Below are 27,140 nucleotides of genomic sequence, written 5' to 3'. Positions count from 1 at the left end.
AGTATTACATTACCAGTGAAGTTGACTGTTGCTTTAGACAATAAAGACTGTTGTTAAACTGTAAATATCCTGCTTTTATTACATATCTTCCTTCTAAAATCAGTATCGGGCTCTTTTTTTTTTTTTTTTTTTTTTTAAAATCAAGCAGACTTGTTAATGTTACCTGTGATCTCTCCCTTCTGGATGGTGAACGGATGACAAGGTCGAACGGTCTCAGTCCTGCCACATCCAGACCATTCATTCCTATTGGTCTGTCCGTTGCCTGGGAGACAGAGGTCAGAGGTTATACGACGGACTGTTGTGGTTTCAGCATCGTCGCGTCAAAGACACAAACAACACAGTGCAGGACAAGAGAGGTAAAAAGCTTCCAAACACCGACAGTGTGAGACAACCACGAGATGAAATGACAATGGAGGTGACAATGGTGATCATTGTCAGGATGATGGCACCGACAAACTGCGAGAGAGAACAAGATGATGATGATGATGACACCACAGGGAGGATGGGGAAGCAGGTATGGTAGACCATTTTGAAAAATGTGGAGCTGCTGGCATGCCCACATTGGCGATTCTCAAAATGGCTGCTTTTGTCTCTTAAGCAAGTTTGACATGGAACAGTGAACAGAAACCTGCACAATGATTTATAGAAAATACTAAATATTTAATGTGTTGCTGGGTAAATAAACTGTCAGAATGACTTGTACTTTTTGACATTGTGCAGCTCTGTTGCACCGTCCATGTGTTTAAGGAATCTTCTTTTTTGACATGGGACGGAGTGAAATAAGAGACAAGAACCCTAAAACATGAAACACCTGTAACGAGAGACAGCAGACACTGACGTAGGCTGATGGAGGGAGGTCATGTATGATGATTTAGAGAAGAGGAATAAGGAGAATGAGAAGGAGGAGGAGGATGAGAGAGGCTGCAGACTGAGGTTTTAGGTACCCAGGGCTGTTGAGCGTAGTACTGGGGCATTTGGCTCTGCTGCATGAGCTGATCGGACGGAGCTCCTTCCAGCGCCTGAGAGGGATGGGAGGTGGTGAGGAAGGGGGTAGAAAGGATGGAGGGATCGGAGAGGAATAAAACAGTAGTCAGAGTGATTTAGAAAATGTCTGGCATCATCAGGAGCCAATCACCAGGCCTCTGTAGGGAGAAACAGCATCAAAGATCTTTGGTTCGTGACAGAATTGCTGGTCAATATCCAGTAGTGAACTCATTCTGAGTCAACATCAAGAGCAAATAATAGGGATCTATCTGCTGTTACTCTATCCATGAAAGATGATATTACTGTTGAGAAATTTTGAAAAAGTGCTTCAAAAGTAAAATGTTTATTAAAGGCCTTAGATACTTTCCAGAGCACTCCAAGTTTGACTTGATATGGAAAACTAAAAATGCATTTTGAGATCTGAATATTCGGATTATATATTTTTAACAGTTTTAAAAAATTAACAAATTCCATCATTGAGGAAGGACTGTCCACTTTTCAGCTTTCCAATAACCCTTAATCTTGTGCGACTTTTGGCTTTGTCGATAAGCTTATCAAATTTAAGCTTAAAATAATCACACTTCTCTTAGTGTCATTTTTGCAATTTAGGGGGAATTTTGCATTTTTGCATCTTTTAGTGTCATTTTTTTCATGTTAGTGTCAATATTGCAACTTTTGGGTCATTTTTTTTATCTAAGCATTATCTTTTTCAACTTATTTTTGCATCTTTCAGTGCCATTTTTGCACTTTTTTGTGTAATTTTTGCATATCTTTGGGGGCATTATTGCAACTTTTGCATCATTAGGACGTCATGCAGGGTGGGTTCGCTGAGTACACAAGCTTTTTTTTTTACTGCTTGCTGATAATGTAGTAAGACAAGATGAATGAATAAAAGAGAAAAACTGAGAAGTTGCAGCCTCAGTCACTGCTATGACAAACAGGCAGAGAAGTGTGAACAAAATTTTGCTGTAGAAATACAATGACAATAAATATCCTTGATCCTGTGTGTATAAAAATCCACTCACCGTGACCTGGAAGGGACTGTTGGGGATGTGCTCCCCTCCAAAACGGACGCAGATCACATACTCGCCAGGCTGGGGCGCCGTGTAGAAGATGTCGAATGTGCCGTCTTCGTTTTCCACCACGTCCACGTCGAGCTCCGCCCCCTCAGGTGTGCACACGCTGCAGGTCACCTTGCCTTTTCCTGCAGCCTTGGCGTCCACTGTGATGACCGTCTGTTCGCCGATCTGGATAGTCGGACCGACACCGGCGCCTGAAGAAAAGACACGATATAGACACGTTATGATTGTTTCCTACAGAGATGCAAACACACAGCATTCAGCATGCACATTCCACAACCAATGAGACCAGGTTAACGTTAAATGAGATCTAGTAATGTTATTTCCATCTACTGTACATCGTTACCCATGAGTTACACATTATTATCATACAGTTTCCACGTACAACTGAAAGCTAGATTAGCCAAAGTGCCATTCCACCATGCCATCCTACCTATTCTGTTAGTCCATTAGTCTGTCCGGTAAAAAAATCGTGAGAGGGAGAAAGAGTTACTAAAGAGAGGAAACGGAAAAAGAGATTTTTTATTTTTTTTTGGGGGGGGGGGGGGGGGGGGGGGGGTGTAGAAGAGAGGGGAATACAGAGGAAGAAAAAGAGAGGGAAAGAACGGGACATCCTGTTGAAAAGCTGGTGCCACTATCCTCCATGCGGACAGGAAAGAAAGAAGAGCAGTTCCTCTACATTACGAACTTGTTCAGGAAGTCTTACCTAAACCGTGACCGCCGATTGAGACTGATAATAGGAACGGTGAGAAGCGGAGGAGGGGATGGAGAGCGAGGAACAAAAAAAAGTGACAAATAAAAGACAGTCAGGTGGGGGTGGGGGTGGTGGGTGGCAATAACTCCAAACATTTGGATGAAAAACAAACGGTGATGGTGGATCGTGAAGCAGGGAGGAGGGTGGTGTGTGTGTTGTGTGTGTGCAGCAGGGAGGGGGAAGTGTAACTGAGGAGCACAGCGTGAGGAACACAACATACCAATGCATGGAAAAATAATGAGATATGAGCAGCAGGTGTCCTGAGAAATCTAATCCTGAGTGGCTAAACTGATACTTTTCAGAACCGATTCAAGGGAATAAATCTGTTTGTGTTAAAGGAATAGTTTGACACTTCAGAAGATAAGAACGTTGCAGTTGAGTGTTGGGTAAAAAGATGGATGCTACACTTGTGTCTTAGTTTAGCATGAAGAATGCAAGTGGAAACAGGGTAACAGCTATTTTGGCTCTTCCTAAAGGCGTCTAAATCTGCTCACTGGTACCAGAAAGACATTTGTTTTTGTTTTGTAAATACAGAAGATACAGCACTTACCAAAGCCAGAATCTACACCACCATTCAAAAGTTTAGGGTCACTTAAAAATGTTTTATTTTTGAAAGAAAAGCTTTTTTTCCCTCCAATGTAGATAACAGTAAATAAATCAGAAATGCAGTCTAGACATTGTTAATGTGGTAAATGACTATTCTAGCTGGAAACGGCTGATTTTTAATTGAATATCTCCATAGGGGTACAGAGGAACATTTCCAGCAACCATCACTCCTGTGTTCTAATGCTACATTGTGTTAGCTAATGGTGTTGAAAGGCTCATTGATGATTAGAAAACCCTTGTGCAGTTATGTTAGCACATGGATAAAAGTGTGAGTTTTCATGGAACAAGAAATTGTCTGGGTGACCCCAAACTTTTGAACGGTAGTGTAAATAAAACTAAACTGTGGCATTTCCAACTTTTCATTGTCTATGAACTAAGCATGTGAGATTTCCCGCTACGACATAAAAATGACTACATCTAATAAATATTATCATTTCATCAGAATCACTTATATATCTATAGTATGTAGAGCCACAGATTTTCCACCAGAAAATCCTAAAACCCAAAATTGTTCAGCCTTAGAAAAAAAAGCTAATTAAGATTTTTCTCCAGGAAAATTTAATGAGTTGCTACCAGTCTCCATGCTAAAGCCAAGTTAACCATCTCTAAGCCGCAGGAGGTGCTTTTCCTAATATGTCAAACTACTCCTTTAAAACTGTATAAATGGTTGAAAATGGGATAAAACTTGTAATTATAGTTAATTTGTGGAGTAACAAGATCCTCATTTGTGTTTTCCATTAAAAGTTTGAACCACTGAACCTTGCTTGCAATCACAGCAGGAACCAACAACATTCTGAAGTGTGGGGAGATAAAATGTTGCTAAAAATCTGACTTTTCTCTCAATGCATTGTATAACAGTAGCATTTCCTGTCTATTAATAATTATTACTAGAATATACAGAGAGAAGAGAAACTGACTAACAGCTCAACAGATTTTGAGTCAAACTAATTAATAAAGATAATAAAGATCACGGTACTGCTACTTCTTCAAGGTAAAAAACTAAATGCATTACGACATCTTGTGTGTACATTTATTTCAATTAAAACAAATGTGTGTCCAGTGTCTAACCGGCCTGTACATACCTGTGACTGTGCATTTGCTGGCATCTCCGGTGGGCAGGGCCCTGATACGGTAGGGTGAGTAGGGAATCTCATCCCCGCCGTACTTAATGAGGATGGTGTAACGGCCGGTCATGTCCGGCACATAAGAGACCAGGTAGGTTCCGTCATGGTTGTCACGGATGTTGGCCTTCTTAGGCTTCCCATCTGGGTCCTATCAAAGAAGATGAATGGCGTTACAAATGCCTGAATACAATTAAATCATCTATATTATTATTATGTGCACTATATTTGGAGCACTCACAGTGATCTGCACTGCCAGCAGTCCCTCGCCGGCGTCTTTGGCATCAATGGTGAACTCGACGGGCAGCGAGGCGGGCACTCCGGTGGTGTTGAGGCCGGGTCCACTTGCACGCACTTTGCTGGCATCGTGGGTGGGGAGGACCTTCACCTTGTATGGGCTGACAGAGGGAAAAGATCGGTTGAACATACGCATAGAACTAAAGTGTGATATTGCTCTACAAAGGCAGAGTTTAATAATTACAGAAGCAGGGAAGCATTGATGAGAAAAAAAGGGTTTGAGGTGTTCAGATCAGACCACAAAGAGAATAACAGATGATCAGCTAAAAATCGCTAAATAACGCATTAGTTCACTTTTCTATTGCATAAACATCTGCACTATTAATGACCAAACTATGCTGCAGTGCATGACCCATAAGAAACAAGAGTTTCCATGTTTTGACAATTTTCTAGCTTCACTACCTTTCTATTTTGACACTAAAAACACTATAAATTAATTCACATATAAATGAAATCGCATAAAATTTAAAAGAGTAAAATGGATATTTTTCATTTCCATATAACAATAATTAATCAATAACTGAAATTAGCTTTAGCTAATGATAGCCACAGCTAGCACTCCCATGATATAGCGCTTCACATGAGTTGTACTAGCTGCATTTGTATAAGTTTAGCTGTTTAGTTAGCAATGTTTTAAAAACGTTAGCTGTGTAGTTAATGGTGTTTCTATGACTTTAGCTGTGTAGACAGTCTTCTTTGTAAAATGTTAGCTATGTATTTAACTGTTTTTATTAACTAAACCTGCGTAGTTAGGTATATTTTTATCATTTTAGTGTTAGCTGTGTTTCTGTAACTTTTGCTGTGTAGTTACTTCTCTTTCTCTCAGTTTTGCCGTCTTTTCATATATAAGCTATGTAGTTAGGTGCATCTCTTTAAGTTTGGCAGTGCAGTAAGCAGCCTGTGTATAACTTAAGCTGTGGTGTCAGCTGTGTTGAGTTTAGTAATGTAGTTAGCTGTGTTTCTATGACTTTAGCTGTGTAGTTAGCCATGTTTGTAAAACTCTAGCTATGCCATTAGCTATTTTTTTAATAACTAAAGTTGTGTAGTTTGTTTTCCATTTATCACTTTAGCTGTATCATTAGCTGTGTTTATTTAGTTTAACAGTGTAGTTAGCTGTGTTTCTGTGGCTTTAGCCGTGTAGTTAGCAGTCTTTCTCCAAGTTTAGCTGGTCTTCTCATAACATAAGCTATATAGTTAGCTGCGTTTCTATAGGTTTAACTGTGTAATTAGCAGTCTGTTTATAACTTTAGCTGTGTAGTGTACAATGGAGTAGCTCCACAGACAAAGCACATATATCCGTTCGGTTTAGTGAAACATATGTCAAAAAGTAGTTCTAACTTAATTTTGACTAAATGTGTACTTATGATATTTTGCATTTGTAGCCACATATTTAGCAAATTTATATACAGATGTTGAAAAATGTTGACTGTACTCAAGTCTGTGCTTTTTACCTTCGTGGGATCTCCTCATCAGCATACAACACGTTAATGGAATATGGTCCCTCTCTGGTGGGAACATAGTTGACAGTATGGGTCTGGTCACCGTTATCCACCACCTCTACAGGCTCCACCACACCTAGACACATAGAAACAGAAAGACAATGATTACTTCAACTATTCCCAAAGATTGTTTTGTGCAAATGTTAATCAATAATTGATAGAAATGCTGAAACATTACCTTTGGGCCCCTGTACGCGGACCTGCAGTGGGGCCACTCCGGCTTTGGAGGCGTCCACTGTGAATGCCTGAGGAATGTTGGCTCTGACGTTGTTGCTCAGGCCTGGACCCTGACACTTCACCTTGGTGCTGTCCACCGTGTCGCTCACTGGCACTTGGAATGGACTGCCTGCTCGCACAAAACACGACGTAAGTTAAAGATATATTCTAAAGTGCTCGAGCAGTGCAGCAATGTGAGACAGGGAAGACTTTTAAACGTATCTAATGGAAAACTTAATTTCTCCTCTCAGGTAACACATTATTGATGTCTGCTCAGGAAAAGAAATGAAACGTCATTTTCTGAGGTGTACCTGCGATGGGCTGTCGTCCGTAGGTGATGTTGAGGTTGTATGTGCCGGGCTCATATGGGATGTACTCCACACTGCAGCTGCCATCCTTGTTGTCAGTGCAGGACATCTTGGCCTCTGATGGACCTTCCATTGCTAGACCAAGACCACCAGTACCAGCTCCTCTGCACAGGAAAGAAGATGGACATTAAAAATACAACCAGAAACGCTTCTTTGAAATTTGCATTTTCCACCTTCCTGTTTTGTCTCATGTACCTGGTCTCCACTGTGAACTTGTTGGGCTTGTTGGTGATGCCGCCTTTCAGACCAGGACCGTGCACACGGACGCGAGCTGGATCGCAACCTTCGGTGACGCCAACACGGAAAGGACTCTTTGGCACTGGAGAGCCGTCATAGCAAACCTCCACGTTGTGTGGACCTGGAATGGATGCCGGTAACTTCAAACTCAAGCTGGAGAAACAAACAACAAGTCTACTGTGCACACCACGATGTTTGAACTCACCCTCCTCGTAGGGAGTGTACTCGACGCTGTAGGTTCCATCTCCGAGGTCGGTGATCAGGGCATCCGTGCGGCTGCCGGACGGGTTGCTGATGAGTGTTTTGATGTGGTCGCCTCCGGACTGAGTGAGTGCACGAGCGTCCACGGTGAAGTCGGTGGTTGCCTCGCGGAAAACGCCTAAAAAACACAGTAACGGGACGAGAAAAAAAAAAAAAAGGTTGGTATAAACTTACAAGCTTGAACAGTGATTCAGACTTGTCAGATTTTTTTTTTACTTTTGTATTTGTTTCTTCTCATTAACTAAACTATGTAGGGTGGTATCACACACACTTCCCTTCAAAAGTTTGGGGTCACCAAGACAATGTCATGTTTTCCATGAAAACACACTTTTATTCATGTGCTAACATTATTGTACAAGGGTTTTCTAATCATCAACGAGCCTTTCAACACCATTAGCTAACACAATGTAGCATTAGAACACAGGAGTGATGGTTGCCGGAAATGTTCCTCTGTACCCCTATGGAGATATTCCATTAAAAATCTGCCATTTCCAGCTAGAATAGTCATTTACACATAAACAAAGTCTGGATTGGATTTCTGATTAATTATATGTTATCTTCATTGAGAAAAAAAGCTTTTCTTTCAAAAATAAGGATATTTCTATGTGACCCCAAACTTCTGAACAGTAGTGTACATGCACACATTTATAATTTTTAGGTTTCTAGACAGTCTGTTTTAGCTCTTGTCCCCTTAAAGCCTCTGTTTAAACCCATTATCCATTTGGCCAGTTTCCAGAAGCTTCTCCTTGGCACACTCTTGCCCGTTTTCTTGCCAGATTTCACCTAATTTTCTTGCTCTTAATTCAAAATGTCAACTTCTTAAATCTATGCCCAATTCATTAAATTTGAATGAAAGTAATGAAAGCCAGACTTTGTACAAATTGTTTTGCCATGTGAATATTGTTGTGTTTTTGCTGCCAATCTAAATTTGATACACTAAAATAAATAAATAAAAAAAAACTGAGGCAACAACGATAGCTACACAGACAGCCATTTGTGCTTTTCTGAGACACAACATGCCTCAGTGATATCAGACACGCTGCAGCAACCACTAACATAGCAACAGCCAATAATGTAATAATTTTGGCCATTTTAAATGTAATTAAGCCAATGATGTAATAACTTACTACACTGCTAGCTAAACATAATTACGTTGTAGGTTGTTACAAACACTTCTATCTCAATTAAAACTGTGTGTGGATCAGTCACATCTGGTCTGATTTATAAAGTCTGTATCGCTTCTGATCTGGCATATAATGCAGCAAATGAAACCAGTGGACTCGTAATCACAATATGCAAGGCTATAATGACCATAATTGCTGATTCATGCCAACTGAAGGAATAAGTGAAACATTTCTGAAAATATCACATGGAATACAAACAAGTTTAATCCACAACCTAAATGAATTTAGAGCATTTATGCAGGATATACTAAATTAAATGCATTTTTTTTTGCCTCAGAACAGTGAAAAAACAAATATAATCTAATAATTAAATATATACATGATAGAACTATACAATAAATACATGACCTAAAAAACACATTTAAACTCTCTCGCTGTCCTGTAGCAGGTGATTTTACCTGTGCCCTCCACTCCGGGTCCAAACACAAGGACTCCGCTGGCGTCGACTGCAGGCTCCACATTGAGCCGAGCGGGGAAGTTTGGCACATCCTGGCCACCGTAACGGATGGTGAGGGTGTAGGAGCCGGGGTACAGGGGGATGTAGGTGATGGTGTAGGTCCCGTCCCCGTTGTCCTGGATGTGAACCTCGGCCTCGGTGCCGCTGTCGGAGATGATCTCGATGGTGAGCTCGGCCGGGCCGGCGTTGCTGCAGTCCACGATGAACTCTCCCGTCTCCCCGACCTTGGCACGCTCCAAACCTGGGCCTGAGCAGCGCACCTGAGAGGACAGGCGAGATAATGGTTCAAACAAAGTGATCTCTATTTCCTTAGATGTGTGAGAATACCGTCGGTGACTGCAGCCAACCTTGGAGGGGTCTGTGGCAGGGTAAGCAGTGGGGGTATAAGGAGATCCAGGGATCGGCACTCCATCGTAGGTCAGCTCTACCTGGTACGGTCCGGCCTCCCGGGGAATGAACTTCACCTGGCTGGTTTCTGGACTTAGACCTGGTTCAACCTGGAACAGAACAGGATTTTACCAATTAAAAAACACCTCATTTACTACCAGCAGAATATGTCAAGAGATGCGAGATTTTGCTCAAAATTTACAACTTAACCTCATGAACCTCAAACCCACCAGCAGGTTTGAAAGATATTTTATCTCTAAAAATATATATCAAAATGGCTTAATATAAAACTGCAAAAACCTGAAAAAAACATCAGAATTCCAACTTTCTGACAGTCCTTGAACTACTCATCTGTGATGTGCCGATTGGACAGGGAAATGTAACCAAATGCGAGCTTAAAATCACGATATTTCGCTTTTTACTCGGTCAAGGATGTGAAGCCTCGACGGAGTTATGTGATGATTGCAGTTGTTTGTCTGTTCGTTTGTCTGTTAGCAACACTGTTCAACAACAGATGAACAGATTTGGAGGAACGTTTCAGAGAAGGTCAGAAATGACAAAAACCAACTGATTAGATTTTGGCAGTGATGGAGCTTTTAGTCTGGATCCACAGATTTGTTAGAGATTTCAGCTGTCGGAAATGATACATTTGACTGAGCAGCTTCGGCAGAGTATTACACTTTGAATGCTTTTCTAGTTAAGTTCTACATGTCACATTTTAAATATTGAAGACTAACTACATTCAGTCAAAAGAAAAAATCTGCACTCCCTGAAGCAACTCTGAAGCTGTTACTGTAGTAACTTAGATGATTCAAAAGTTCAGGAGCTTTTCAGCTGGACCGCTGGTAGTGTTTACACAGAGAAGATAAAGAACAGGAATAAAAACTAGATAAAAATGCAAGTAGGAAAATATCTACAGTATGTAGAGACGTCATTTCTCCAGTGTTGGTAACAGCTGTGTTTTTATGTTTTTGCAGAATAAATATGTAAAGAAAGTTAATTTCATTTGTTTTTTTTAATGATTCGGGGCATTATAACTCTGCTATGCTGCAAAAAATACATTTCTCAGTTCGCTTGACTTCTAGTCATGGTTTTGTTGTTTTCATAGAGGTGTAGGACTTTATACTGCAGTGAAAAATGAGTCCACAATGAAGAACAATGTGGCAGGAATAAATAAAGAAACTTATTACAATTCAGAGATAAATGTGGCTTTAACATGAAGCATCTAAACATTTTTTCCTTATGAAGGTACATATCATACCTTGCTGGCCACAGGCTTCCCTGATGGTCCGGTCACCTTGGCGGCGACCTTGCCTTGACCTCCAGCACCCTTCGACTTGATGGTCACCTCCTGGTCTTTGCCTACAGTCATTTCTACGTGGACACAGAGTAAACACATTGATGTCGATCTGAAAACACACAGACACTCCCGATCTGGTTTTAAAATGTCCACATATTCCACTATAAGGCTGCCATGTGGTTTATGATGGCTGTGGAGATATTCCATTAAAAATCAGCTAGAGTAGTCATTTACCACATTAACAATGTCAAGACTGTTTCTGATTCATTTAATGTTACTTTCACTGAAAAAAATAGACATTTCTAAGTGACCCTAACCTTTTGAACAGTACTATAGTGTTATTCTTTTAATTATTAAATCAAAAATCTGACATTTGAATTATGAGACATGATGATAAAATGACGACTCACTAACTCCTAGTTTTGACTCGGTATTTCAAAAATACTATTATAGCAGCTAATATTCACACTCTGAATCTCATTCACTTCATGACGCTTCATGCAGCACGATGGTAGACAAAGTGCTGTGGAACAAAACTGGTGGCTACTTACTGTCTCCCAGGCCGGTGACGTTGACCTTGCTGAGGTCCAGTGTGGGTGCCACAGCGATGTTGAAGGGGCTCTTGGGTATCTGATCACCACCGTAGGTTACAGCAACTCCAAGAGGACCCTGGTGCAGAAGGACAGCAGACAAATCATTATGTAGGACAGGATGGACACAGCAAAGCTTGTTTGACTTGTATCAGAATCAGCTTAGGTCAGATGGTAAATCTGGCCTGTTTCTAAGTGAATAAAATCTTTTCCAAAAGATTATGCAGTTTGCATACGTCATAAACTAGATCACTTTTTTATTCATGGCTACCAAAAAGTATGTCCAACTGAAGCAAGTTCATCCAAGTTAGAGAAGCATTTAATTAATTTTTAAAAAAAAAATAAAACACAAAAAATACATAATGTATTACAGCAAATACTTCTAAAAAACATCAGATATTTAAACTACCCGATGGTCCTTAAACTACTCATCAGTGATGTGCCATATCATTAGAAAACTTAAACAAACTTGAGCTTAAAATCCTTACACAAACACAAATATCACCAATTTCTACTTGTCTAATTTTTAACAAAACGTTGTATTTATTGGGTTGAAAATTTACAAAGCCTTTATTTTACTATATAAAGTGCTATGAGATGACAATCTGCAAATTGCCACTGTATAAATGAAGATGAATTAAGTCATGTAAAAAGGTGCCAAAAACAAAGAATTTGCGATACATAGATTCTGTGAAAACCAAAAAATTCTGTGTTCCTCAATGCAACTGTGCAGGTCTTAATGACGCAGCTGCGACCAACATTCACGTGACAAAAATTCAGGGATTTTACATCTGAATTAGTGGTTGCACGTACATAAGCAACACAAAGAAAGAGACTGCTATTAGCGCTTTTCTTAAAATGTCCAACTAGTCCTTAAATATGAGAGTAGACAGACATAGGGATGCCGCTGTAACACTCAGAGGGTTCATATGAAAATGTGAGTCCAGATGTTTGATTACCTGCTGCACAGGTGTGTATTTTACAGTGTGTGTGTTGTCGTGGTTGTTGATGATTTCAAAGTCCTTGACAGCCTCTGCTTTGGTCGGGCCGCTGAAGTTGCAGTCCAGGTTTGCCTTTCCGGCTCCTTTAGTGCTCACGGTGAAGTGAGTGGGTTTGTTTAATTCTACTCCTGAGAGAGAAAGAGGATTAAAAAGGGTTCATTTGAGTCTGTCTGGATGAAAAGTTAAGATTTTCATTAATTTCTATTTATCAAATTCCAGCATTTTATAAAAGCTTTTGTTGAAAGAAGAAGATAAAGGAGAAGAAAAAAGAAAAAGAAGGAGAAGAAGAAAAGGAGAAGTAGGAGAAGATGAAGAAAAAGGAGGAGGAGAAGACGATAGTTAACATTTTCATTAATTTCTATTTCTCAACTTCCAGCATTTTATCCAAAAATTTGCTGAAAGAAGAAGAAAAGGGAGAACAAAATGAAGAAAAAGGAGAAGGAGGAGGAGAAGACGGAGAAAAAGAAGAAAGGAGGAGGAGGAGAAGACGAAGAAGGAGGAGAAGATGAAGATGAAAAAGGAGAAGAAAAGAAAGAAGATGAAGCAGGAGCAGAGGAAGAAGGAGAAGAAGGAGAAGATGAAAAAGGAGATGCAAAAGAAATGACAAGAAGGAGCAGAAGGAGAAGAACAAGGAGAAGAAGCAGGAGAAAAGAAGGAGAATAAGAAGATGAAGACAACGAAGGAGAAGATGAAAAAGGAGAAGAAAACGAAGAAAAGGAGAAGGAGGAGTTGGAGAAGAAGAAGAACAAGAGAAAGAGAAGAAGAAAAAGAAGGTAAAGAGAAGAAGAAAAAGAAGGTAAAGAAGAAGAAGAAAAATAAACAGAAGAAGAAGAATCTTACCACTGCGGCTCAGTCCTGGTCCCTCTGCCTTGACTTTGCTGGCGTCATGAGAAGGATCCACTTTAATCCTGATGGGTGTCATTGGAATGGCCTAAACAGCAAACACAGAAACACACATTAACAAACTGAATAAACCTCAGCCTCAGTCACATTTGGCCCTCGCTCATGATACGAACAGTAAACAACTCGGACTCACCTGGTCAGCAAACAGCACCATGATGGTGTAGCTGCCGGCTCCAGGAGGAGTGTACTTGACGGTGAAGGTGTCGTTGTCGTTCCTGATAATGTCAAAGTCGATGTCGGCCTCTGCGGGTCCAACCACCCCGGGGGCACACTTGATTCCAATGCTGATGTCCCCTGAGGACAGAACACAGTGGCCATTATAGCACAATTACAATTCAGCTACAAAAGTTGCTCATTTTGCAAACCCAGTTCACACAGGAGGTGGTGCTTTTTTAGTGAACCTGGTGCTCCTGGAATTTCAGTCCAGTCTGTATTTTAAGTCAAGCAATTTCAATTTCTTGTTTGCCATAAACCAACGGATATGATGCAATAAGTTTGTATCAATTCAACAGTGGGGACGTATAAACTGCTACAGCAGCAAAAGGAATGGTGAAAATATTTAAACAATATCAGCAAAAATATAAAAATGAACAAAAAATATATAAAAAGTTCTAGTTCAGATTGTTCAAATTCCTCTGAACATGGAAATAATATCACACACTATTCTGAGTAGAAACACTGATAGTAATATAGTAATATTGCACATATTTGTTCATAATAAAAAATGCTGAAGTTGCACAGATTCTTGCAAATATACAAAAATTGAAAACGAACAGAGGTTTGAAATATACAAAATATTACTAATGCACAGATGTACAGACGACTGTCACTAGATTACTTTGATACTGAAGATACATTTTGGCGATTTTTAAAAAAAAAATACATGTTTTTTTTTTAAACCTGACGGTGGGTTTTGAATTAAAAGGCTAAAAATACTTTACAGATCTCTTGTTAAAGCTGCCAAGTGTTGTATTGTGTGGTTTATTATGCGTTATGTACCTTGACCAGCCTCTGCACAGTCGACAGTGAAGTACGTCGGCTCAAAGGCCTTGAGGCCGGTCTTTGCCACTCCAGGTCCAGACACCTTCACCTTGTTTGGGTGACAACCTGCCCCGATATTCATCTGTGGTCAAAAACACAGCGATTGAAGAGACTTTTCTCTGATGAGAAGAAGCAAACGCCGCCTACATGAGTGTGTGTTTGTGTGTAATCACCCTGAAAGGACTGTCGGGGATGTTGACTCCTCCCCAGGAGACCATGACGGTGTGTTTCACAGGTTTACGTGGGGTGTAAGTACAGGTGTATGTGCCGTTGCCATTGTCCTTAACCTGGACATCCAAAGGAGTGCCTTCACCATCCTGCACAGGAAAGAACAATACATCAAAGTCAGAACAAATCCACCATGCACACATGCAGTAGATTTCTGGTCAGTCCTGCAGTACCTGAGCTACAATCTTCAGAGGAGCTTTTCCTCCTTGCTTGGCATCAACTGTGAACTCTGTGGGTTTTCCAACAGCCAATCCACTGCTCTGAAGGCCAGGACCATAAGCCTTGACCTGGAAGAAACACGTTCAAGGACATTGAAACAAATACTTTTTGCAGCTTCACACACAAAATCATAAACAGGAGTTTTCATACATGTTTAATAACCATGTATATCATATCAGTGTGGAATTTACAGGGACTCCTGTAACTCTTAATTTATGTATGACACAATCACTAAAACACACATGCATCTATGTCACTCACCCCCCCCCCAGAAAAACAAACAAACAAAAAAAAAAAGTTGTACATTTTGTTTGTGGCACTGATTTTTTATAGGTCATTTATAGGTCATCTGGTAACATGACGAAATCTGCTGGGTTCTAAATATACATACTTGAATTATCAGTTCAGAAAACTATGTTAATTAAATTCTCTTTGTGGTGTGCCCTCTTAACTTTTTGTGAGTGATTATGATTGACTATAGCTGCTGATTCTTCTGAGCCAATTTAAATAGGGCCCATTTGATCCACTCAGACTCAGACAGACAGTTTGCTGTTCATATGTACAAAGAAAAGGCCCTCTGGAGGAAAGTTCTGTGGTCAGACAAAACAAAAATTGAGCCATTTAAGTCCAATTTACCTCCAAGAACACCAAACCTACAATCAGGCACGGCGGTGGCAGTATTATGCTATGTGGAACTATGTCGGAGTTGGATGTTTCGACAAGACACAGACCCCAAACACACATCAGACGTGGTAAAGAAATTACTAATTTAGGCAAGAATGAAGGTTTTAGACTGGTCTCCCCAGTCCTGGCTTCAACCCATCAAGAATACGTGGACTGATGATGAAACAAGTCTGAGTCAGAAAAACAACAAACTTACACCAATTCTATCAAGAGAAGTGGTCAAAGGCATAACCAGAAACTTGTGGATGGAAAACAAAAAGGCCATACAGAACTAAATATTAGCATTGCCTTGTGTATTTCTGACAGACTAATGACAAATCTGTAAAGGGAATCTAAATGCATTATTGATTTTTTGTGACAGACACGTCACCTCATAGAAAATTAAGACTTGGAGTCTCTAGACACTGCCGTGGTATACATGGTCTTTACAGGTGGCTGTAAACTTTTGTGTCCCTGGGTGTGTGCTGACCTTGTCGGGGTAGAAGTCTTTCCCTGGAGGGTTGACAATCTCAGCCATGAAGGGTGAGTGCTGGATGTCCTCGTTGTTGCAGAGCACATGGACAGCATACTCTCCGGACTCGGTGGGCCAGTAGCGCACGTCACAGGATCCATCGCCCTTGTCGTCACATTCGATCTTGGCCTGCGATGGACCTTCCACAGAGAAACCTGAACAAGGAAAACACACATGGCAATCTCAGAAGAGCTGTCAGCGAGTAAGTGAAGGTGACTCCATGAGCAGGTTTGAAAGACATGTTTCTTACACCATTTACCACAACAACAAACTCCAAAACAGAAAGAAATCCGTCAACTTTCAGATGGTTCCTGAACTCATCATGTACGAGCAACTAAAATAAAAAAAATTAAAAAATAAACAGATATATCCCCTTTGCGTCCTTTTCCACAGTGTAAGCTGATTCATTCCAACCCCACAGTGTTCGGAACAGCATCCCTATTTTCTTAGCATGATATCCCGATTTTCCTAACTGGAATTCTGAATGGATGGCTGGTTTTGTTCCTTTGGGAATCAAGAGAAAGAAAGACCTGACTGGTTCTACAGGCAGCCAAGAAAAGGAGCTGCAAATGTTCACGCCCGTCCTAGATTTCTGCCCTCCGGCTGGTTCCCTTTTTACTGAAAGTGATTTAAGTGCAGCAACAGTGCTTTAACTACTAATACAAGACGACTACAAAGTCTGTTGCCTTACGTGTGGCAGCATCAGATAACGTGAAGTATTATTCTGATGGCTGGTAATGAGTTGAGAGATTATTTTTGCGCTTGCACAATTTTTGGTGGTTCTGTCTCATTTAAAAATTTGCCAAAAATAAATTATTTGCAGTAACTAGATTCTATATGTTAAAAAAAAAGAAAAATCGGATCACATTTGTGCATCTGAAGACATTAGTGATTCAGCTGCATTGAACAGCCACATGACAAAAACTCTGGGACTTCTCTGCTGAACTGCAGGCTGTGATTCCACAGACCAAGTACAAAAACAAAGAATGGAGGAAGTAAAATATCTATAGCATGTAGAGTCACCATTTTTATTGTTACCACTGAACAACATGTGTGGGCGTTTGGAAAAACTTTGTACATATCGATTCCAGGTTTTCTTAATTTTTGTAAAATATATATTGCTTTTATTTCTGACTTTTTTTTGGCATTCTAACTTTTATAGTTTTGTTCCACAGCACAAAATACATTAGTGCGCTCCCTCTACTTCTACTCATGGTTGTGCTGTTTCTTTAAATTGCCATAAAAAGCCCAGGAACTGCTTGGAATTCAGAGGACAAACCGTCCAACAACAGACTTTCAGGATTCTTTTACTTTTTCGCGTCACTCTGGTGTTCTTACCCAGTGTACCGACGTTGTCTCCAACAGCCTCCACCACAAAGTCAGCAGATTTGCCGACGACGCCTCCCTCCAGGCCCGGACCCCAGGCCCTCACCTTCTGCTGGCCGGCCTCAGCGCCGATCTTGACCTCAATGGGACTAAACGGAACAAAAGGTGATCAGCGACGATGACGAATCGGTGCAGTTCAGTGATCGTATTTGTTTCTGTGTGTCCGTGTGGTTACCTGCGGGGGATGTGCTGTCCTCCCCAGGTGATGGTGATGCTGTATGTCCCAGGTGTGGTGGGGTAATACTCGAATCCATACACACCATCTCCAAGGTCTTTCCTTTTGCATGGCTCCTCCAGACCCTCTGTAAGCAGGCAAACACATCAGGATTACTTGTTTTGAAACCTACATTGACAGATTTTACTTTTTTTTTTTTTTTTTTTTTTTTACTTGCAGCAGCGACCTCTAAACAACAATATCCTTTTTGTGAAGCAGAATTGTATCTGCCATAAAACAAGTGCACACCCTTAAGCCAAATGAACATAAAAAAGGCATTTATGTGACAAATCTAAGAATTCTTATGAGTGCTTCATGTGTGGATGAGAAAAAAAAATGGAGAGGTGTCCTGATTTCAGACAGAAACAGCTGGAATATGTCTGGATGAACATCTGTCTGGTGTAATTACTTTTATGTCTGCCTGACCATCTCTGAGTTGCTTGAAACTTTATTTACTTAAAAACTTAAGCTACAGATATTTGAACTTTCAGAGATATTGTTTAACAAGAAAAGCCTGACCATGACTATACACTACTGTGCCATCACCAAAATAATTCACAAAGAAATTACACAAACTTACATGTTAAATCCCCTAAAAAAAAACAACAACAAAAAAGCACAAAAACAATGTCTACGCATACAAAGTGGGGTCCAAAAGATAAAAAGTATGCCCATATAAATTTTTTAAAAGTTATATTTGGAGAACCAAACTGTAATCTACTGGGAATGACTATTTAGCAATATATTTTGTTGTGCTGCAACTTGTCACAGCTGTTAAATCAGTTATGAAAGTGCAAATAAAATAGCTTTTTTCCCCCCATTTTTGTGACAAAATATTACATATCATGAAGTATTCTATATGTTTTGCACTATTGTGACAAGCAGCTACATATGGTTCCAAAAATATCTGAATTATGAGTTTTTTGTTCACATGTCCTCACAGTTGTGACTTTCCATGGTGTTTAAATGTTTTGTTATATTTCAGCTCACCCATAAACAGATTATTTGACCATTACAGATTCTTAATCAGTGACATAATGAGAAATAACTAAACATTTTCAGCTTTTATCTTTAATAGTGTCTGAAATATTGCTGTTTGAACAGCTTTAAAGTTCAATGCGCTAAAAAGGTGCTGAAAGCAGCCTGACGGGCAATTAAAAAAATAAAACTTCACAAACATTTTCATAAATATCCCTAATTTATGCTGTAAAATGTCAGGAAAATCAAAGACAGTCGAACAGAAATTGTCTAAAAATGTAATGATTTAAAATGCTGCTTTTGTTTTTCAGGTTTTAAATGGGTTGGAGCCGCTTTATTCAACAGAACTCCTACTGAAGATGCTGCTGGATGTTCTGAGATCCTGACATAAAAATAACAGAGGATCGATCTTTCGCAGTAGCTGCTTAGTCTCTGAAAACTTGACTTTTTCATGAACTGTTTAGAGTCGCTGCTGAAGACTGAAACCTCTCACTGGCATTCGATTCAAGCAGCTCGACATCCTGACTCCATCTCTCATTGTGTTGTATGTTTTCAATCTTATTATTTTACTGCCTTATGTTTAGATTTGTCCTCCGGTCGCTGCGGTTTATTGTGTTTTATGGCCTGCTATTCTAGTTGTACAGTGCTGTGGTTCAACTCTTATAAATAAATTTGACTTTGACTAACATATTCATTAAATGGGTTCATAGTCTTCGCCTCGAGTGGCGTTAAAATCCAAACAGTTGTTCATAGAGGAACTCACTGGGGCCCTTGATGGAGACTTTGAGCTCTCCGGTGCCGGCTCCTTTGGTGTAAACCTTGAAGTCTGCGGTCTCCTTCACCCTCAGGCCCTTCGGCTGCAGACCGCGACCCTTCGCTCTGCAGAGGCTGGGGTTGCACGCTGTGGACGGAGAAACAACGACAGAGTCAGAGAGGGAGAAGCAGCAAACCGAACGTTGTGATTCCAACGCTATGACCACATGCAAGCCGAGCGGTGGTTTCAGTGGGGAGAAGAGGAATGAGGTGCGGGGTGAATGATGTGACACCGAAACAATTTCCATCCAAATATTACATCCAGATCGCTCGGGGGGCCGCTGGGAAGCTTTCTGGAATTTTTTTTTATTTAACCGTCGACTTTCTCCTTCCTCGTTGCTCATGTACCCCTACAGAGCCTCACATCTGCATATCTGATCCAGCAGAGTGAATTTATAGCAAAGACAGGAAGCCATTACCCCTATCAGTATCCGTCATATCTCCTCATTCAGAGTTGAACGTCCTGCAGGAACAGAAACTAGTGGTTTTATATTTTGTTATGTTAAAATCTATTTTGATATTTGGCCCAGCTGCTCCTTAGCTTAGCACCTAGCTTTATGTCTACCTTAGTTTCCTGCTTAACTTCATTCTAAATTAGTTTTATTTCCTTACATATACACACTACTGTTCAAAAGTCTGGGGTCACCCAGACAATCTCATGTTTTTCCGTGAAAACTCACACTTTTATTCATGTGCTAACATAACTGCACAAGGGTTTTCTAATCATCAATTAGCCTTTCAACACCACTAGCTAACACAATGTAGCATTAGAACACAGGAGTGATGGTTGCTGCAAATGTTCCTCTGTACCCCTATGGAGATATTCCATTAAAAATCAGCTGTTTCCAGCTAGAATAGTCATTTACCACATTATCAATGTCTAGAATGTATTTATAATTCATTTAATCTTATCTTCACTGAAAAAAATGCTTTTCTTTCAAAAATAAGGACATTTCTAAGTGACACCAAAGTTTTGAATGGTAGAGTATACACACACACACACATACATATATATATATATATATATATATATATATATATATATATTTTAAATCTCACGCTATCAACAGAGACCTGTTAAAACTGCATTGTTCGAATGTCATGTGGATAGAATGATAATTAAAATTTGAGTCTAAGTCTTTGCTGAACTCCTACAACCACAAAAGCATTAAAAATAAAGAAACCTTTCTATTAATGACATTAATCTATCAGAAAGAGGATATTTAATAATTTACAAGTTATCTTTGTTTTGAGACTGAGCAAAACACTAAAACGTCGCCTGCTACATATTTAGGTCATGTGATTCGGAATCCGTACATAACGTACACATGAATAACACACGCCTGCACTCAGCACAAGGTCACTTTGTTTTATTTGTACATTTATATTAAATGGACGTATTCTATGTTATCGTGATTTCTGATCATCAATACCTAATAAATAAATGGCATGCCATGATATCTCTGAGGTCAAATCTGATTGCAATCCTTCCAAATCTGTTATTGTAATCTCTAAAATACATTAATCATTATTCAACCAGCTATAGCTAAAGTATGACATGAAGATCAGCTCCTAGTAAACAGAGTTCTTGTCAAAACTTATGACCACCAGTGAGCCAGAAGAAATGAGTCCAGTTTCCTGTTCAAACAGATAACAAAGCCTAATGGTGGACTCTTCCACCTAAATGGGAGGATAATGTGCGTTTGTGACTTTCTTAGCGGAGAATTTCCTCATGAACGTGTTGAAAACTCCTAAAAAGGAGACTAAGAACCGCGGATGTTTGAGTCATTTTGAGTTTAGATCTTTACAGGCAGCTCACACACATAAAAACACACAACACACACAAACAAAGTGCATCTGCAGACGGGAAATTAGTCACTAGTGAAGACGTGCAATTCCACAAAAACACACATGGAAAGTAAAGCAGTCTGATATGTACAGCGCATGGCCACAAGGCCAGGGCTCAATCTATGCTGTGGCTAAGGCTTATGTCCTTAATTTTCATCAAAATCTGTAAACAAATTATGTTTAATAATTAACCCTTTACACCCTAACCTGCTGACATGTTAAAAAGGCATGTTTTATTTAATAATCTGTCAAAATGACACCATTAATCAGAGCCAGAAACTTTTAAAACAGAAACACTGGCCTAATTTTTCATCTGTAAAAAGATTTATGCTGATTCATTGGCAAAATTACTCAAATCTAAGCTCAAATCATCAAAATCTCTTTATTCTATATGCCTTGTTTCAAAATTTACTAATCAAAAAGCTATTTGCAATAACCCCATTGAGTAAAAATATTTAATCCTGCGCTTATTCGGGGCTACTGGAAACCTATTAGTGACTCAGCTACGACCAACAGTCACATGACAAAAATTCAGGAACTTCTCGGTTGAACTGCAGGCTGTGATTCACAGAGCAGATAGGAGACAAGTATAGAAACAAACTAAAATTAAAGCTGCAAGCAGCGTTGAACGGGTCCTCGCGTCCTTGCTGGTCGGCGACCCCAAGCATGTCCACCAGGCAATGCTGCGACAAAGTGTATTTAGGCCCATGGTTTTAATGAGGGCTGGATTCTGAGCACTCAGGCCAAGTTTCAGGCAGATTGGAGCATGTACAGGCTATTTATGCAGCACTTTCTGTCCATCCACCAGGTGGCGCTATCTCCGTGACCGTATAGTGGTCTATGAAACTCATCAGGACTGGACTCTGATCAAACATGTAAAGTTTGAGGTAGATTGCAGCATGTACAGGGGATTTACACAAGACGTCCTGCTTCAAGGCGTAACATTAAAAATATTAGTTAATAAATTATCTATAGCTGTGGAGTCTCCGATTCATTTTTCTAAATATTGGTAACAGCTGTGGTCATTTGGAAAAATGTTGTACATGTTGATTTATTTATTTGTAAAATAATTAACCGAAGAATTCAACGTTCACTTTTCTTTTTCATGATTTATAGCATTAAAACCGTGCCATACTTTACAAAAGACCCTTATCAATTCTCTTTACTTCTAGTCATGTTTGTGTTGTTCTTGTATATATGCAGGACTTTATAATGCAGTGAAAAAGAGCCTAAATTAAGCAGTAATAACGTGACAGGGGCAAGAAAAACACCCAGAAAGTGCTGCTTGGAGTTCAGGGAGTTAATGTTGTGTGGTCTCTCACCAAAGTTTGTTGTTTGTTTCTTCTGGATTCACTCAGTTCAGTTTCTTTGCTTTTTGCGGTTTTAAATAGAACTTTTGGTATTAACTCCATTTCCTCCTTATTCGTATTAATCCATAAATGAAAGGGAAGCAACTAAATGACAGAGAAGTGAAGGGAAAACCAATGATAAAGAGTCAGTTGTTTTCGACATGCTTTGTTTGTTTGGCTTAGTGTTGCGATGTGGACTGTTGGCGGCGTTATTTGACTTTTCTCTCTCCTGACCTACTGAAAGAGCAATTAGCCTCCGTTCTAGGAGCTTCTGATTTACAGATTCAGGTCTGCACAACCCTCAACCACTCACACATGCAGTTGTTAACACAAACACAAAGCGAGTACCCAAGAGAGATCCCAGGAAACAGGAAATGACAGCAGAAGGAAGAGGCAACTTCAGAGAGAGGACAGATACCACCAGGCCTCTATCGAAGAGAAGAAAGGGAGGAGAGCAGCAGCAGGAAAAGACAGCTCACAATTAGACACAAGTGAGGAAATAAAACGGCAGATTTAGCGAATATTTATATATGCTGTTGTCAATGTGGCCATTTTGGACTTTCATGAATTTAATTTTCCAGTGAGGGTGTAGTAGGTGATTGACTCTGTAGCTCCTACCTTCTCCCACGTTGACCGTGAAGGGACTCTTGCTGATCTGACCACCAGCGAAGGTGACGTAGACGATGTGCTGACCCTCCTGCGTGGGTTTGTAGGTGCACCGGTGGCTGCTGTTGCCTTTATCCTCGATGGTGCACGGCACTGTGTTCTTCTTGCCGCTTGGGTCCATGATCACCACCTCCACCTCGCCAACGCCGGCACCTGAGACAAACAAATCATTAAAACCGGCCGACAAAACACATCAAAGCTCGCCCACGTCGACGACACATTACCTGCCGTGTAGACGTCGAAGTAGGTGGATTTGTTGGCGATGTTTCCAGACGGCTCCAGGCCTGGTCCCTGGGCCGTAGCCTTGCTGGAGTCTCCCTGAGCCATGCCAATCTCCACCTCGAAGGGGCTCTTAGAGATGTGCTGGCCTGCAAACAGCACCGTCACCTAGAAAACAGAAAGGACAGAGTGAAAAACGGCGGCTGGAGCCCTCTGGTTACCCCTAAAAGGCATCTGCACATCTTCAAAATGCATCAAATTTAGCTTCTTGAAAGTTCTTAAACAGTATTACATTCACAGTCACAAATTAGCAAATATCTTCTCTCGTTGCAGGCATTGTGTTAGTTTACAAAACATAATGTCTTGAGCTAAAAGCAAGACCTTTAAGGCAGTGGTTTGTGCTGCAGTAGACGTTTCCATCCTCGTGGTAAAAAGATCTTAAGAAGTATTTGACATCCCCCTGCAGTCATTTATTAAAAATAACTCTACTATCTCATTATTTATCCACAAACACCTTCTCAAAATAAGACCTTTCCTACTTCATCATGATGTCAGTTAATGTTTGCCCTTTTTTGGTGAAAAGCAACTTTGTCACCTTATTAATACGTCCATGGAGAGTGTTTTTATACGTCCGAAGACACATCATGTCATTCAAGTAATCACGTTTGAGCAGCTATGTAAAGATCACCGCCTCAAAAACACAGATTTCGCCTTCTCGGGTTTCAGACGCAACACTTCTGAGGAACTGATGCTGTCATCTTGCAGGGTGGGACTTTCTGTAACTTTACTCTTCTTTGGAATCAGTTTGAACATCCGTGACCAAATTTCCCTAATATTGTAACTCTCCATTGTGTAACACAGAGTAGCTCTACAGGGTTTGAGCAGAGATGTAGGTGAGCTGGTGTGCTGGAGCTGCAGTAAATGGTGGCAATATAGGTGGAGAGAGCAGCAGGTAATTTATAAATCTGCACATTATTAAAGAAGCAATGGTGTGGAGTTACATTACAAGCGATTACTTTTTTAGGAAACAGCACCTAAATGTGTAATTTTGATGTGCAGAGAAGAATTTTTAGAAGTTAAATCAACAACTAGAGAAAGACTTTAAGCTGCTTTAAGTTGAACTTGAAATTAGGTCTAAGATGACAAATGTTCCTCCTTCTATAGTCAAACACCAGGAAATAATGGAAAGAACAACACAGTGAAAGAATATTTAAGTGTAAGATATAATTGAGAGACTGGATTTGTATTGTAGCATTACTATTAATAAAAATAACTTAAATTATATAATACCCTTAAGAACAGCGATCACAAAGTGCTTTGACCGTTAAAATGTGCAACACAGACAACGAAGCAAGACATAAGGAGACGAGGCCGAGCAGTCAATTAAAATAAATGGTAAAAACGATAATATGTTAAATTAATAACTAGCTAGATTAGCACACAAATCAAACTAGGCAGCTTAAAAAAAAATAAAGAATCAGATGGAGGGCTAAAAGTTAGAAATTAAAAACCAAAATATTTGGGAATTAAAGGATCACAGATGACATCACACCAAAGAATAAATCTATTTCTTAAGACATTCACAAAATGCAATATATTTTTTTAGATTCATTTTTTCCCCCTTTTACTCCCTGACTCTGGATCTCCATGACATCCAGATGGGATGGAACAAGTATTCAGATTCTTTTAGCTCTTTAGCAGGTTTAGTGAATTTCCACCTGAAAAAACATCCTAAAATTAAACTAGTAGCTCCACAGCTGCAAACCAAACTGGGTCGCTTTGGGCTCTATGGATCAGAAGGATTTTAAAAGTCTTCTTGTCCTCGTCATGAGGCTAGGGAGCTTTAAAAAATGTCATTTTTACTTATGCAATTAGGAAAACAGCCTTGAACCAATGAGTCAGTGACATTTGAATATGTTTTAAAAAATAATCAGCTGAAACTACTAAATTTGAATTAAGCTCAACAAAAATGCTACCTTCGTTCAGGGGGTTAAATAACTAAACATTTAAGCAGAAAACAGGTTGAAATACCGTTAAAACACTTAAAAAGATGTTTTCAGAAGAAAAGTCGAGGAAAATACAACTTTAGAAAATCAGTTCTTTTTGGCTATAGAGTGTATCAAGTGGTTTATATTTTAGAAAATAATCTGCAAAGTAACTTCTACCTCCAGTTACCAAAATGGGAATTCTCAAATATCTTAAAATTGTATTCAGATAGATGTAAGTGTTTATCACAAACTTGAAGCATAATTCTGCATGGCCCCTTCATATCTTTTGCACTCACCGGGTCCTTAGCTTACCTTGTGCATGCCTGTAACTTTAGGGACGTAGAAGACAGAGTAGGTGCGGTTCTTGTCGTTGTTGGCCGTCACTTTAGCCTGGAAGAAATTTGGAAAAAGTTAACAAAACAATGAACGTTACAACACAGTAACTCAGAAAAACTAAACAGTTCAAAAGTCGGCAAACCTCCTCCCTGTGTCCAGCAGGATCCTCCACGTAAACCAGAACCTCTCCCATTCCTGCACTGATGGTCTCCACAGTGAACACAGCCTTCTTCATCACAACATTACCGACAGGCTCAACACCTTCAGGGAGCAGAGTCAGAACAGGGCACGAAAATGAATTACAGTTTCTGGGTCTGGAAACATGTTGAAGCGTAGCTGCAGAGGTGTGTTTGTACCTGGTCCGTAGGCTCGGGCCTTCTTGGGGTTGAGTTTGGGTCGGAGAGGAGCGCCGGGCTTCAGTTTGGCCTTGGGGAACTGGGACAGGTAGGTCATGACTGAATGCTCGTCCACGTTGGGGTCAACGATCTCTTCGGGGGTTATCACCTGGGAGACAAGCAGAAAAATGTTTTCTGAAACAGTTTTATTTCCCTATTTAGCATATTTGCCACTAACAGAGAAGAGAGACTACAGCTGTGCAGCCTGGAGCAGGGCTTGATTAGTTGCCGTGGAGACCATTACCTACAATAATCAACTGAGTCATGTTGTGATTTGGAGATCCAAACCACACACCAACCTCCACCTCAGTTTAGAAAGTACCTGAGACAGACTGTTGTGCAAACCGTCTGGCAGCCACTCATACAGACATGCCCGCAGTTTGATTTTACAAACCCACAGAGACAGCAGGGGGACGGACAAAGGCTGTTTCTTAGCAGAAGCAGCCCTAAAGGCGGAAACAGCAGCGACCACAGAGAACAACTGCCAGCACGCTATGTTGTACCAACCGTGCCAACACAACACTGTCAGACAGGCAGCAGAGCCACACAACACAACACACAGTAAAAGCAAAACTGTATCTGGTGATTTCAGATCAAAATTTCCCCATTAGAGGCTGAACTTTTCATTCTGAATAAACATTAAAGAGCAGAAAATGTGGGAGTTAGGATTCTCTCAAGGACTCAGCCCCACAATATAACTAGCAATTTTGATATTCAGGTCATTATTTAACTAAAAAATGCAGTGGTTAAGGCTCTGGGCTACTGATCAGAAGGTCGGCCAGCTGCCAGTGTTGGGTCCTTCAACCTTTAACCCGTTGTGCTCCAGGCTTCAACATGTCAACATGCAAAAAAAAAAAAAAAAAAAAAGACTATTTCTCCTTATATGATCAATAAATACATTTAAAAATGTAAAAATAAAACATCTTCTGGGCTTATTTTACACTGCAAATGTTCTATTTTGGGGTGCTTTGAGTTGAACAACCATTTTCGAAGCAAATGACTGATGGATTATTAATGAAAA

General features: G+C 40.1%; 1 protein-coding gene across 1 annotated transcript in view; it reads right to left on the bottom strand.

Moving 5' to 3' along the window:
* Positions 1 to 27,140, bottom strand: part of flna (filamin A, alpha (actin binding protein 280)) — a 77,411-nt gene that overhangs the window by 13,426 nt on the left and 36,845 nt on the right. The window contains 31 exon segments of the mRNA XM_051949547.1: positions 164 to 196; positions 199 to 262; positions 945 to 1,019; positions 2,010 to 2,257; positions 2,770 to 2,793; positions 4,506 to 4,695; positions 4,786 to 4,942; positions 6,293 to 6,416; positions 6,519 to 6,686; positions 6,868 to 7,028; positions 7,120 to 7,282; positions 7,367 to 7,540; positions 9,005 to 9,323; positions 9,411 to 9,560; positions 10,712 to 10,824; positions 11,302 to 11,419; positions 12,300 to 12,469; positions 13,182 to 13,272; positions 13,378 to 13,538; positions 14,244 to 14,367; positions 14,459 to 14,602; positions 14,687 to 14,800; positions 15,886 to 16,082; positions 17,266 to 17,402; positions 17,489 to 17,615; positions 19,269 to 19,406; positions 23,134 to 23,334; positions 23,406 to 23,568; positions 25,701 to 25,778; positions 25,867 to 25,985; positions 26,081 to 26,228. Of these exon segments, the coding sequence (XP_051805507.1) occupies positions 164 to 196; positions 199 to 262; positions 945 to 1,019; positions 2,010 to 2,257; positions 2,770 to 2,793; positions 4,506 to 4,695; positions 4,786 to 4,942; positions 6,293 to 6,416; positions 6,519 to 6,686; positions 6,868 to 7,028; positions 7,120 to 7,282; positions 7,367 to 7,540; positions 9,005 to 9,323; positions 9,411 to 9,560; positions 10,712 to 10,824; positions 11,302 to 11,419; positions 12,300 to 12,469; positions 13,182 to 13,272; positions 13,378 to 13,538; positions 14,244 to 14,367; positions 14,459 to 14,602; positions 14,687 to 14,800; positions 15,886 to 16,082; positions 17,266 to 17,402; positions 17,489 to 17,615; positions 19,269 to 19,406; positions 23,134 to 23,334; positions 23,406 to 23,568; positions 25,701 to 25,778; positions 25,867 to 25,985; positions 26,081 to 26,228 (4,393 nt within the window).

Source organism: Acanthochromis polyacanthus, chromosome 6 (genome assembly GCF_021347895.1).
Source record: "Acanthochromis polyacanthus isolate Apoly-LR-REF ecotype Palm Island chromosome 6, KAUST_Apoly_ChrSc, whole genome shotgun sequence".
NCBI lineage: Eukaryota > Metazoa > Chordata > Actinopteri > Pomacentridae > Acanthochromis > Acanthochromis polyacanthus.
The sequence above is the reverse complement of the archived record's forward strand: the minus strand, read 5'-3'. Positions and strand labels throughout refer to the sequence as shown.